At 48.7% G+C, this 12,774-nt stretch overlaps 6 protein-coding genes across 6 annotated transcripts; 2 read left to right on the top strand and 4 right to left on the bottom strand.

The window, feature by feature from the left end:
• Nucleotides 1-266: 266 nt before the first annotated feature.
• On the bottom strand, nucleotides 267-1,653 carry BDV27DRAFT_126657 (V-type ATPase assembly factor PKR1). Its single transcript, XM_032066594.1, has 2 exons — nucleotides 1,315-1,653; nucleotides 267-1,234 (listed from the first exon to the last, which is right to left on the bottom strand). Exon 2 carries the CDS (start codon nucleotides 1,091-1,093, stop codon nucleotides 536-538), a length of 558 nt encoding a protein of 185 aa, XP_031928680.1. The 5' UTR covers nucleotides 1,094-1,234; nucleotides 1,315-1,653; the 3' UTR covers nucleotides 267-535.
• Nucleotides 1,654-2,590, bottom strand: BDV27DRAFT_126655 (uncharacterized protein). The gene has a single exon (XM_032066593.1). The coding sequence runs from the start codon at nucleotides 2,313-2,315 to the stop codon at nucleotides 2,130-2,132; it is 186 nt and encodes a 61-aa protein (XP_031928679.1). The 5' UTR covers nucleotides 2,316-2,590; the 3' UTR covers nucleotides 1,654-2,129.
• Nucleotides 2,591-2,880: 290 nt separating this feature from the next.
• On the top strand, nucleotides 2,881-5,194 carry BDV27DRAFT_102324 (sugar porter family MFS transporter). Its single transcript, XM_032064301.1, has 5 exons — nucleotides 2,881-3,730; nucleotides 3,792-4,264; nucleotides 4,323-4,668; nucleotides 4,726-4,802; nucleotides 4,858-5,194. The coding sequence occupies exons 1-5, from the start codon at nucleotides 3,196-3,198 to the stop codon at nucleotides 5,098-5,100; spliced, it is 1,674 nt and encodes a 557-aa protein (XP_031928678.1). The 5' UTR covers nucleotides 2,881-3,195; the 3' UTR covers nucleotides 5,101-5,194.
• Nucleotides 5,195-5,981: 787 nt separating this feature from the next.
• Nucleotides 5,982-8,708, top strand: BDV27DRAFT_126652 (anaphase promoting complex subunit 2). The gene is made up of 2 exons (XM_032066592.1): nucleotides 5,982-6,368; nucleotides 6,431-8,708. Exons 1-2 carry the CDS (start codon nucleotides 6,027-6,029, stop codon nucleotides 8,696-8,698), a joined length of 2,610 nt encoding a protein of 869 aa, XP_031928677.1. The 5' UTR covers nucleotides 5,982-6,026; the 3' UTR covers nucleotides 8,699-8,708.
• A 63-nt stretch (nucleotides 8,709-8,771) lies between these two features.
• Nucleotides 8,772-10,307, bottom strand: BDV27DRAFT_126648 (TauD/TfdA family dioxygenase). The gene is made up of 4 exons (XM_032066591.1): nucleotides 9,918-10,307; nucleotides 9,598-9,863; nucleotides 9,285-9,545; nucleotides 8,772-9,232 (listed from the first exon to the last, which is right to left on the bottom strand). The coding sequence occupies exons 1-4, from the start codon at nucleotides 10,191-10,193 to the stop codon at nucleotides 8,869-8,871; spliced, it is 1,167 nt and encodes a 388-aa protein (XP_031928676.1). The 5' UTR covers nucleotides 10,194-10,307; the 3' UTR covers nucleotides 8,772-8,868.
• An 855-nt stretch (nucleotides 10,308-11,162) lies between these two features.
• On the bottom strand, nucleotides 11,163-12,480 carry BDV27DRAFT_126647 (uncharacterized protein). The gene has a single exon (XM_032066590.1). The coding sequence runs from the start codon at nucleotides 11,907-11,909 to the stop codon at nucleotides 11,628-11,630; it is 282 nt and encodes a 93-aa protein (XP_031928675.1). The 5' UTR covers nucleotides 11,910-12,480; the 3' UTR covers nucleotides 11,163-11,627.
• Between the last annotated feature and the right edge of the window lie 294 nt (nucleotides 12,481-12,774).

Raw genomic sequence — 12,774 nt, 5'->3', positions numbered from 1 at the left:
GCAGGTGGTAACGTTCATTATTTGTTTTTGTTTTCCGGGAGCGTTGGAAACGTTCGGAAATCTGTTTGGTGTTTTCCGTTGATTTGGTAGTTCTCGCTGGTCGTGTGCTGCGGAAATCGGAATCCAGGGGCCCTGTTTTTCCTTTCTCTATTTGTGTGTAGTTTTGACCTTTATTTATAAAGTATGATTTCTTTCCGTTATCGCTGTTGTGTGAGTTTTCGCATAGCTGTGGCTATGAGTGAAGTGGTCATGGTCAATTACAAGTTTGATAATGTGATGTTTATATTCTCTCCGGACTGGCATAACGAACGTAAGTCTCTGAGCGAGTTATCACCAGTGAAACTCATTTACCAACGGTGCATAAGCAGAGTCGTCATCTATGGGGTATCTGTCGGTACACGCAAACCAAAATGCACGTCAAACATATAGTTATATCATCTGATACGGAAAGTATCTTTAAGAGTGTCATGCCTGCGAGCGGCACTCGAGCAGTGCAAAACAGGCCGCGCAATTTTTATCCAAACAGAACTTATGCCTACGCAGTGGTTTTGTCATCCACCTTTTCCCATTCACTATCCGTGCTCACATACCCGGAGCTCTCTCCGCTCATGCTGGGCCGTTTCCGAATCCCTCCTTGCTGCTCCGGGGGTTGAAGAGTAGCCGCAGTAGGGGCGGTAGTGGTGGTGGACGGCGGAGCAGCAGCGGATACCGCAGAGATTTTACGCTCCATCAAACTCTCGGTCTCGGTGTCACTTTCCGTGCTGTCAAGAGCTCCTGGTGTCCTCCGACTGACTTCCGACTTCCTCTTGTCATCGTTGTCTTCCTCCGTGAGCAGTTCCTTCGACTGCGTCTTTCCCTTCTCAGCCTCTTGTTTCTGCACCGCTGCCAATTCCTGAGCAAACCAGTTGATCGACCACCATAATGACGCGGAGAGGACGGAGAGGACAACGAAGTGGATGCTGTGGGTAGCAAGAAGGAGCAGGAACAGAACCAGTTGGAGTGCGGCGAAGGTGGCGTTGGCAGCGACGAGCAGGGTGGGAGTGGGACCCGGGGTAAAGATGCTAGCCCAAAGATCCTCCACAAACGATACCATAATTTCTGGTTATGCTTCGGGCCGGGTTACTTGCGGGGAACAGGAAGGGAGATGGATTCCGTGTCTGAGACAGGGGTTTATGCTGTGGAATGACGTTGAGTCGGAAAATGGAATCCGTGGAGGGTTTTTTCGACTGCGCTACTGCACGACTGTTAGTGATGCAAATGCGAACGCGGTCGGGTCGGGATGCCATCTGCCAAGCTGGCACGGGTTTCACAGACCAGGTTCCAAGTCGGACACGCTGAATCAAGGCACAATCTAGGTTTGGTGAAAGGGAGCGACGACGTTTAGGACGCTTGTGTCTCCGAAAAGTCGGCGGGTAACCGAAGCTGAGCGGTCGGCCTTTGAAATGCGAGATGTGGAGAAAGGTCGAGTCCGGAAAACTGGAGCCAGCCCCAAGTTTGTCCAAGGGGGGGAAGCTAGGCCTGAGTTAAAAATCTATGGTCCTTCCCCGTGGGGATTACTGACTAGAGGGTGGAGGAGGAAAGACGTTGAGTAAAATCGCGTGTAGATATTAATTATTGTTGGCGATGTTGGAGGTTTTGTAAGGGAAAAGAAAAAGAACAAGCGAAGAAGAAGAGGAAAAAAGGCACGTCATACCAACAGAGGGGCAGAACAAACAACAAACCTCAGGCAGTCAGGCCGTCAGGTAGGATGATCCGGACGCTATTCCACGTCCGGTCATCTTCAGGCATCACCCGTGATCGATTTGATACTAAACATCGACAAATCTCATGATAAGGCCAAATGATTCGATTCTTCCGGCTCGGGCACCCAAAAGATTGCTTCGTGTTTCTAGCTCTTTGGTGGTAGTTGCAATTTTTCGGCTACCTTGAAGAAGCAGTTCGGAAATTCTCGGTTGCCTATTCTCCCCTATACTCATTGATTCCTATACTTGCTGCTCCTTTCAGCCTAGAATAAATCAACCTTTGCCCTAAGTACGCCGTGTTACCATCCATAGTGAAAGGGCGTATACGGATAACGTCCGGTCGGCATTCGAAAGGCGCTCGTTCAGTTGCCGTCTCTCAATGCAACTCTAAACACGATCACCCGCCAATCCTTTCCCCCGCAACCCCGTAGTAAGCCGCCTGCCATGATTTGATAAGATCCCGAGGTCTACATTGGTGACCCCCACGAGAGGGACGATCGGACCCATGGGTTTCTCCTCCTTGCCGTGAATGATGACATCTTGAACGAATTTGGCGACTCCTATACGCTGCATGTCCTCGTCTTTGGTTTCACTAGCTACCGGGAGGATCTATGTCGGCGCATATTCCACGTTGCGGTGGAGGAGAGGATTCTGGACATGCTCGCGGAAGATTCCTTTCGCGGTGCTCGTGATTTGCTGTTTACCTAAACCGGTGGAAGGCGGTCTTCGGCACGTGCCAGCGTAGTATCACGGGACGGTCGTATCAAGGGACCAAAGGAAGGGTTAAACAGCATATCCGACTTCGAACATGACTTCTGCCCTGCACAAACCCATTTAGAAAAGTTCTATATGATCGATGTTCGAGGGTATACTAGAACAACGATTCTAGGGCCAACAATAGTTTTCTATCCTCTTCTATCACCATGTCTGCCCATTCCACCAACTGGGTTTGAATTTCTAGCGGCTTCCAACCATGCAGGCCCACTATCAAAGTCTCCCCAAAAGCTTCCCGGGAACTTTCTGAATGTAGTTTAGCCCAAGCCTGTCCAGGCTCTCCAATCGACGGCCCACTCTCGTAACCGCTTCCTATTCGGCCATCCGGCGGATCGACTCATCAATCCAGACAGCTAAGACGGGGTAGGGTTATTTTTTTCTTTGCTTTTCTGTCTCATGGATCTAGAAGCTATCCGGCCGTCCTGCGAATCAGGACTGCAGCTCGGCCTTTCACTTTGTTTAATCCCTGGTTGGCTCCTGGGTCTCAAGTAATTCGTATGGGTGGGTAACCCTACCATGTTATCTATATAAATCGTACAGTAGCTCCTGGTTTTCCCGTCCTCTCTTGCGTTACAGTAAAGTGAATTGTACACTTGATCGGGTCAAATCCCTGCCATTGCCTACCCATACTTCTATATACTCATTCCACACCTACCTCCCTTTCCTATAGCCGGTAGGCATGGCGTCGTCTGAGGAACCTGTGCAGACGAAGGACACCCTGGATGGGAAATCCGATATCCAGGGATTCTCTCACCATGCAGAGAACATCTTGAATGATAGGGAACCCTATGGTCCCCCAGGCCTGGCGGGTCTAGTTGCCAACCCATTCGTCTTGATGTGTGCTGCTTGTTCGACCCTCGGAGGTCTGCTGTTCGGTTACGATCAAGGTGTCGTGTCGGTCATCCTAGTTATGGACCAATTCCTGGAGCGGTTCCCTGAGGTGTCCCCTGACTCATCGGGTTCGGGTTTCTGGAAGGGTTTGATGACAGCAATGATCGAGTTGGGCGCCTTGTTGGGAGCTCTAAACCAGGGTTGGATTGCGGATAAGATCTCAAGACGTTACTCTATCATTGTTGCGGTCATTATTTTTACCATTGGCTCTGCCCTCCAAACCGGTGCAGTCGACTACGCGATGTTGACAGTGGCTCGGTTGATCGGTGGTGTGGGTATTGGTATGCTGTCGATGGTTGCCCCACTGTATATTTCTGAAATCAGTATGTCCAAAACATTGCTCCTGAGTCAAGAGAGCGCGGTGCTAATATGTACTCATCTTAGGCCCTCCCGAGTGTCGAGGTACTCTCTTGGTGCTGGAAGAATTTTGTATTGTCCTCGGAATCGTCATCGCTTACTGGATCACCTACGGTACCAGATTCATGGCTGGAGAGTGGTCCTGGAGACTTCCCTTTCTGCTGCAAATGGTCCCCGGCTTTGTTCTCATTGGAGGTGTCATGATTCTTCCGTTCTCCCCCAGATGGTTGGCCTCTAAGGACCGGTATGAGGAAGCGCTCCAGAGTCTCGCGAAACTGCGGCGGCTACCTACTACCGATAAGCGTGTACGTCAGGAATTCCTGGATATCCAGGCAGAAGTTCGCTTCCACCAAGAAATGAACGCCGAAAAGCACCCTAATCTCCAGGGTGGTGGACTCAAGGACGCGTTCCTTCTCGAGATGGCCTCGTGGGCGGATTGCTTCAAGCCCGGTTGCTGGAAGAGAACCCATATTGGTGTTGGACTCATGTTTTTCCAACAGGTCAGTACCCAAACCTCACTACTTCTTTGAACCTCTATGACTAATTTTCAAACTGTAGTTCGTCGGCATCAATGCGTTGATCTACTACTCTCCCACTCTATTCGAGACTATGGGCTTGGACTACGACATGCAGCTTTTAATGTCCGGAATCCTCAACGTCACACAATTAGTCGGAGTCATCACCACCATTTGGACCATGGACAGCTTGGGTCGACGATCCCTACTGCTCTCTGGCGCATTGTTGATGACGATCAGCCATGTGATCATCGCGGTCCTCGTCGGTTTATACTGGGACAACTGGCCCGCACATCGATCGCAGGGCTGGGCTTGCGTCGCTTTGCTGTTGGTGTATATGATTGCATTCGGCGCCAGCTGGGGTCCAGTAGGCTGGGCCATGCCTTCTGGTAAGTTTACACCGTTTTCCAACTAGAAAGAAAAACCACCTTTTAACCGATTTATAGAGGTATTCCCATCATCCCTCCGTGCCAAGGGTGTTGCGCTCTCAACATGCTCCAACTGGCTCAACAACTTCATCATTGTGAGTATCCGCCACTGGGCCCGATCCGGGATAATATACTAACAAGAACATCCAGGGTCTTATCACTCCACCCCTAGTGCAAAACACGGGATTCGGCGCATACACCTTCTTCGCAGTATTCTGTCTCCTAGCATTTGTCTGGACGTTCTTCTTCGTCCCTGAAACCAAGGGACGGACGCTCGAGCAGATGGATCATGTCTTTAAGGATAATTCAAGTGAAGCTGAACAGGCTCGCCGTCATGCTATTGAGGTGGAGCTGCTTCGCGCCGAAGCGGAGAGATACGCAATGGAAGCTTGAACTTGAGTCGTGAGACTCGATTTCTGAGTCCTTGTGTGTTGGAATCTCCGCTCGATGTTGACTTTGACATGTTGGGTCCCAGGTGGGCCTTTACTTCGATTCATATTATTGTATATCAGATGTTTTGTAGATAGGCCTTTAACGAGATAATGATTTATGGATTATTGTGTCTATTGTAATGGCTATTTGCCAGGAATTTATCTTAAGCCCTAATGGGATATGTATTTGCCGGTGGCTGAGTTTCCATACTCATCCTAACTCTAAGATGTTTGCTACAGCCTATCAATTTCCATATCACGTCGTCCAAAAGATTAAGAGTCAACATTAGGCGATTTACTCCAGCTTCCAAGTCACAATATAAATAATGATTCGGTGACTTGACGTAGTAACTAATATGAAGGATGCTATGAAGAGGCCCTGGAAAATAGGTAATCAACTTCACAATTTACCTCTTGCCTTGTTCGAGGGGGTCGTCATACATAATAAGATCTGGTACAGGTATGTTGGTTTGTATTCTCATTTGTGCGGTAATCACTACATTAGAGTATATATATATCGAAGGTAATAAGAAGCTCGACGGTTGGGAATGACCATAAATTAGTGTGGGACTATTTCGCGTGTTACACAAATTATATATCTAGATATTAAAGTAAGATAATTGTTATTTTCGAGTATTCTGTTATTCTCTTCTACATTGTAAAACACAGCTGTACTTAGGGTAAGTGCTTCTATTCTACAGACACTTGGAACAGCATAGCTCCTACCTAAACAAGGCTAGTGTATCCTTTTATCGATAAGACCTACCCCGCTGAGTCATCAACGCGTGAACACAGGCGCGAAAAGTAGCAATTCTCTGGAAGCCAAACAAGCCCATTTATTGACAAACAACGGCAATGCCTTAGAAAGTGAGGGGCGGAGGAAACGACATGGCCACTACAGAACCCAACCAGCGACGTATATTCGCATCTGTATTCCCACCCGTTCAACTTGACGATCCGAAGCCCAAAACAAAGTCCCGAGACCCGGAGCAAGCGACGTGGGATCGGGCATGGTTGGCAGCGACGAAATTCTTAACAATTCCGGATCAGGGATTCTGCAGTATTGAGGACTATGTGCCCAAGGCGCCTGGGAGGGAGGTAAATGATGCGTTGGCGTATTTGGCTGCGGATAAGGGGGTTGCGGATCGAGAGGAATGGAGTATATTTGAATGGTATGGGAGTGAGATGCGGAGGCACTTTTATAAGAATTTTAAGGCTGGGCTTGTGAAGGTGGGTATTTCCTTGGATGTGTGCGGGATGATGACTTTGCTAAGAGGGGATGCTGTATCTAGCTTCTGGACCAGCCGAATGGGCTACGGAAAATCGTTTATTGTCTGCAGTTGATACGGAAGATTTACTTTGCGCCTTTGATGGAGTACCTCCTCCCACTGCTGGGGGCTGTGGAGCAGGAAAAGGTGTTTGTCCAGCGGCGGCGGGGCTTTCACTTGATGATCGCTTACACTCTACCTTGGCAGCGTGTCTCGCCATTGCTTACGAGAGAATTGATGACACATGCTGTTACGATACTGGGGATTGATACGCTGGAGGATGATGCTGTTGAAGATGATGAGGATAGCATGGAGGTTGACCGACGGCACTCCGTTTCATATCGAGATTGGCGGGATGAGCCTTCCGCAGAGGTTCGGATGCAGATGATGACTGAAGGCGAGGATACGCGCGTTACTGCTGCTCGTGAACGATTACTGTCGCTCTTCAACGACCTTGAGCTTGTTGGGCTGGGTGGTGTCAGAGCTCAGAAGGTCTTCGCTAGTGTGATGAACACCATGATGACGGAGTTTATCAGGGCTGCGTATTCAGGGCAGTGGGAGGGGCCATCGAAAGTCTCACAACACCTTCGGCACTGGATAGAGAATGTCTATGCTCGATTGGCTGTGCAGGTCTTAGTTATCATCAATGTCCCCGAGTCGGGAACCAAAGAGGCTGACCGTCTGGACGTGAAACTCAGCGATGTGGAAAAGTGGCAGGAAATTGGCCTTTCTCGACTGGGGGCACTTCGAACTGGAGAATTATTTGATATAATAGTTGAGTGGCCGGCGAGTAGTGGTGCGATTGAGGATTTGCGTCATTTCACTGCATACCCAGCAGGACGATTCCAGGTGACGCACTCTTTCTCCGCTGTGTTGGACCATCGTCTTTTGCATCCGGGCGCTTCAACTGTTGAGATCTTGCAGGTCTATATATCGATTATCCGCGCGTTTAATCTGTTAGACCCGAAGGGTGTCCTGCTGGATCGAATCGCTCGGCCCATTCGCAGGTATCTTCGAGATCGACCTGATACCGTGAAGGTTATTGTCGGGGGTCTTATGGCCGACCCAGCCGATGCCCATGATCAGACTGGTTCTGGAGACACATTGGTTGAACTATCCGCAGAATTGACCAAGGCGCACCAGAATTCTATGAGGAGCGATAGAGGAGAGCTGGATTGGGATGATATGAACTGGATACCTGATCCGGTGGACGCTGCGCCCGACTACCGGAAATCGAAGACTTCGGACGTCATCGGTAGCTTAATCAGTTTGTTCGATTCAAAGGAGGCCTTTGTGAAAGAAATGCAGAGAATGCTTGCAGACCGGCTGCTCCAGAAGCGAACGGACTTTGATCAGGAGATGTCGGTGTTGGAACTTCTCAAGCTTCGCTTTGGTGATAATGCTTTGCAGGCTTGCGAGGTCATGATGCGGGATATCTTCGATTCGCGGCGAGTCGATGCGGTTGTGAGAAATGACCAGGACTTGACCAGGAAACCTGCAGTATCTACGCCTGGCTCGGACGATGAAGACATTCCAGAGCTGCATGCCAAGATCTTGTCCCACTTTTTCTGGCCCGAGATCCAAGAACAGGATTTCCACGTACCCGAGGAGATTGCAGAATTGCAGCAGCGTTATGCGGCCGGATTCGCGTCGCTCAAACAGTCCCGGAAGCTCACCTGGCTGAATGGCTTGGGACAAGTCACGGTCGAGCTGGATCTCGAGGACCGAGTGTTTGTGGACGAAGTGTCTACTTGGCAGGCGACCGTCATCCATGCGTTCAACTCGCCGTCCGGTGATTCAGTTAGCAGAACCGCCAATGAGTTGGCGGAGGAATTAGACATGTCGGTGGCTTTGGTGCGAAGCGCATGTTTGTTCTGGGTCAGCAAACGCATCCTGGCCGAGGTGCAGCGAGATACCTTCCGTGTGCTGGAGGTTCTACCGAATGAGGAGGACGAGGCTGTCGGAGGTACTGGCGTATCAGGCGCGGACGATAATGCAGGCGATGCATCGGAGGACACAGCAGCAGCTGCCGAAGCAGCGGCGGCCGCAGCAGCGAAGGAATCTGCAGAGGCGGCGGCGATGGAGAAGATGAACCTATACTGGCAGTTTATCATGGGAATGTTGACCAACCAAGGCGCAATGCCGCTGCAACGCATTGTGATGATGTTGAAGATCGCCGTACCGGGCGGATTTCCGTTCAGCAACGAAGAACTGCGGGAGTTTCTGGCGGGGATGGTGGCCAAAGGAAAGCTCGAGATCATCAGCGGAGGCAACTACAAGATCGTCCAATAATTCGATTGCATACGACTTATGACTAATGATGTATAGATTAATGGTTGTTACTAATTAAACATGGTATTGAGCTAAAAAAAAAAAAAAAAAAACCGCAAGGCTAAAGCGTACAGACATTACGTTAAAACAACACACATCAAACATCATTGGCATGTAACCCAAGGACGGAATTACTCCGCATCCAACGGGGCTACTGGAGCCTGATCGTCAACCTGAATGCCACCCCTCTTTTTCTCGTTACTATCCCAGAAGGGCAGCTTCCAGCCACCTTCGTGCTCGGGCGTCGCCAACCACAGACGCATCAGGTGTCTGCGAGGGGTTGGGGGCGCATGATCAGTGTAAGCAGTGCGGGCGTGCAGAACATGCGAGTTGGCCAGGAATTGGATGTCGCCGACCTCCAGAATCATGTGCAGCGACAAGCGGTTACAGGTTGCCTCGAGGACTTCAAGAGCCTCGACCTGGGCGGCGGAGAGAGGAGGGACGATGCCTGCTTCGGAGAAGCGGGATAGAGAGCGGACATAATACGGATCCCACCTGCGCCCGTTAGCTTCAGTTACATTGGGAGAAGGAAAAAGAGAGAGCGTACTTGGTGTAAACCCGGGCGTTTTCGCCCGGCTCAAGGTACATCACGCTGGTGCGAATGTACTCCTCCTGTCCCTTGCTGGTCTCGCCCTTGCGGTCGAAGTACCAGATGGGCTCTGTGAGAGTCTTGAGGACGTCTGGACGCTCCTTGGCGAGGGTGTTGTACACATGGTGGGAAGAAACGATATCGGACTCGCCTCCTTCGAGTGCACGAGCAATGCACAACAGACCGACGATATCCGAGTCGTCAGCGTGGAAGAATTGTCTGCTCTCTATCAGCACCGCCATCCCTACCAGCACATGGAAGCCTAACATACCTGGCATTGGTCCGGTAGATGCGCACGGAATCAATCTGGGTCGGATCCTCACCCAGATCCTTCACATGACCCAAGACATGGCCACGGCTGTTCTGACTAACAAAGTAACCCAGGTACGTGCCCAGACCCATGTATGCGACGGCGGACTTGTGGTTACCCCATTCCTGGACGGGGAAACCCTTGAAGAGAATGAAGCCCTTGCCATCGATGAGGTCTGCCCGCAGTTCGACGAGGCGCTTGGAGAGGTTCGGAAGGGGGAAGTTGCTCTACACAGTATTAGCCCGATGTATCATAGCATGCACGATAACCCCCAAACCCACCTTAGAAATACCAGTCAAGGGAATCTTGTTCGCCAGGAATTGATCCGCGGTCGCACTCAATTCGGCAATCTCCTCAGGCGTAAACCGATGAGTCCACTTCTCCGGAGCATCGCGATACTCCTCGGCCTTCCAAACGGTCGGACCAGAGATTTCCTTGGGGAATTGCTCAAAGGTCTTAATATGATCGTACAGCGGCGCATGCTGGCCGGTGGTCTTCAAGCCATCGGGAAAGGCATCAAGGGGAATGGCAACAGGAGCTTGGGTAAGGGCAGCCATATTTTTTTTATTTCACTTCAATTGAATCGTAGGGAAAAGATAAAATCAAATAAAAAAGAAGTAATAATCCCAAACCAATGCACTGATAATTCTCAATTGATTGATTGGAAACCCTATACACTTCCTTACTCTTAACTAACACGTACCGTCAACCCCCTTATATACTTTCCCCCCGGTCACCCCTCCATGCAAGTTCCTTTACCCCTCCTCCCCAAGATAATCTCGCATACAGAGAGTTATCTCGATAAGTAACGTAACCTTTCCATGCAGAATCCGACCATGCAAGAGGTGGATCACATGGCGTGCTGGACAAGTTGAAACCTCCTATAGGACGTTGGCGCCGATGAACAAGTGCCGTGATTGGGGAGCGGATGGCGCAATCAATGGCCCCGGATGTTGTGATGCGGATCTTCTGCTTGGCTTGTCGGGAATTCGGCTCTGGTGCTTCGATAGGTCCAGGTACGTGGACTACTATGTATACCTGGTCTAGTTTTTGAGTTATGGGATTTCTTATTTGTTCTCATTTGTTGGGGTTGGGTTGCATTCGGTGGTTTGGAAGTTTTTTTTTCCTGGTTGGGGTTTATTTGGGCCTTTCTGGGTGATGGTGGTTGTTGTTGTTGTGGTAGTAGTGAGGTTGGGATGGATGTGCTTGTAAAATGGGTTTCTATTTTTTTGTGTTTCGTTTCTATTATTAATGAGAGATTTAATAGAATTGTAATTATGTATAGATTTGTTTTTAAAAAGGTTAAAATGTGTGTGATTCATGATTGTGGTATACTAAATAATACTAATGCTGACAGTCGATAAAGTAAAAGAGGAGAGAGGCATCACTATACCACTGTATCAAGCTAGAAGGAAGATAAAATGGGCTTGGAAGATTCGTAACTGATGTTCTAGCCTTGTAGATATTAATATAAATTAGCACAGCCCTAGTATCTTTATACTGTATACTCTGTACTGTTAGCTAACAAAATCTACCCCTCTCTATAATTGTTGGAGACGTGTGCACCAATGCCCTAACCTACGGCGGACTAATTCTTCCTATACAAATTCATATGTAATATAACCTATTTTCGATTATTCATTGCTAACACAGCGAAATAGACAAGCATTAGCTCTCATCTGAGACCAAAAAGAGCATTGTCCTCATCTTCAATTGCTTTGCATATGTAAGTGAAGACAGCTTCATAATCAGTCATGTCACCATCAGGTTCTTTTTGATCTTGCAGATAGCCAAACTGGCCATCGTTATACTGAATCCTGCTGCTTCTTCTTTGAAGTCTGATAAAACTCTTTTACCGCCATTGTGTCCCGGACCACGATCCTTTTGTCAACAGCTTCGGGATACTTCGGAGGCATTCAGCCCGAACTTCAGGCTATGTACCTGAACCGAAAATGTACTTCACTGCATCAATGACATCGGCTTGGAGCTCGTCACCGGACTTGTAATTCCTCCTCCTTCCTTGAGAACTCATCTTCACTGACGAGGGTGTCATTGTATATCTTCTGTTTTTCTACTGCCGTGCCCAAGCTTCTGTTTGATTCTTGTTCCGAATATTGCTGTCCTCCATTCGCCTTAGTGTGCATTTGTCGGATATATTCCTTGATATATTCCTTCAACGACCACACAATCCGGTCTATTCTGCTGTCTGTCAAGTTCCGCTTGTAAAATACCCTACCGCATGGTTGGATGTTTTCGTTCTTCACCCACCACATAAAGCAAGCAACATGATCGGCTGTGTTCTAATCGGTCTTGTCTTCTATCGGCGCTGAATATCCTCGTCTTCCTGAAGCTTCTCCTCTTGCTATCGATGCCTGGATATTTCCCCGTCCCAACACTCTTTCCGAACTCTCTGTTGACCCCCAACTTTCCCAATATTCAACCGAATATGGTTTAACCGGCTCTGATTGAAGCCACATTTTGGGCTCAGCCTTAGATAACCGCAGTATATGCAGTAACTCAGCTTGAGCCGCGCCTTTCCTTGTCGTCTGCTTCCCTCCTTCGTGCTCATCACCCATGGTAGATTCATCATTTTCCTTTCCTAAAACACAGTGTTAGTGGAGGGTGGCCCGAATAGTTCTTTATTTGTGACATATTACCCTGTCCTTGCATTCCAAGACCGCACTGTAGTCGGTAAAGATCTGGTTCATCTCCATTTCGCCATTGGATTTCATTTTCGATTAGAGCAATTGATGTCAGATTAGTGAAGTGAGAGTGAGTGAATCATGGTAGTTGGATAGATTGGTTTTTGGTTGTTGTTGTTGTTGTTGTTGTTGTTGTTGTTGTGGTTGAATGGCGATGCTTGCGAATTTTTTTTTTTTTTTATTATCTTATAACGCAAGTGGGTGAAATGTATATGAAGGATTGTGGTATACTAATAATGTTGACAATCAAGATAGCAAAAGAGATGCACTACTAGTATGTACGAAGGGTCTTAGGTAGGTTAGAAGGAAGATAGAATATGTTCGGAAGATTAATGTATAGCCTTGGGGGTATTAATTTCAGATGGCGTAACCCTAGTATTTTATATGGGACCCTGTCAGCTAATATATGACCAGGAGGCAATTGTGCTGGATACGT

The sequence above is a fragment of the Aspergillus caelatus genome (genome assembly GCF_009193585.1).
Source record: "Aspergillus caelatus strain CBS 763.97 unplaced genomic scaffold BDV27scaffold_66, whole genome shotgun sequence".
Classification (NCBI taxonomy): domain Eukaryota; kingdom Fungi; phylum Ascomycota; class Eurotiomycetes; order Eurotiales; family Aspergillaceae; genus Aspergillus; species Aspergillus caelatus.
This window is presented reverse-complemented; position numbering and strand designations above follow the sequence as displayed.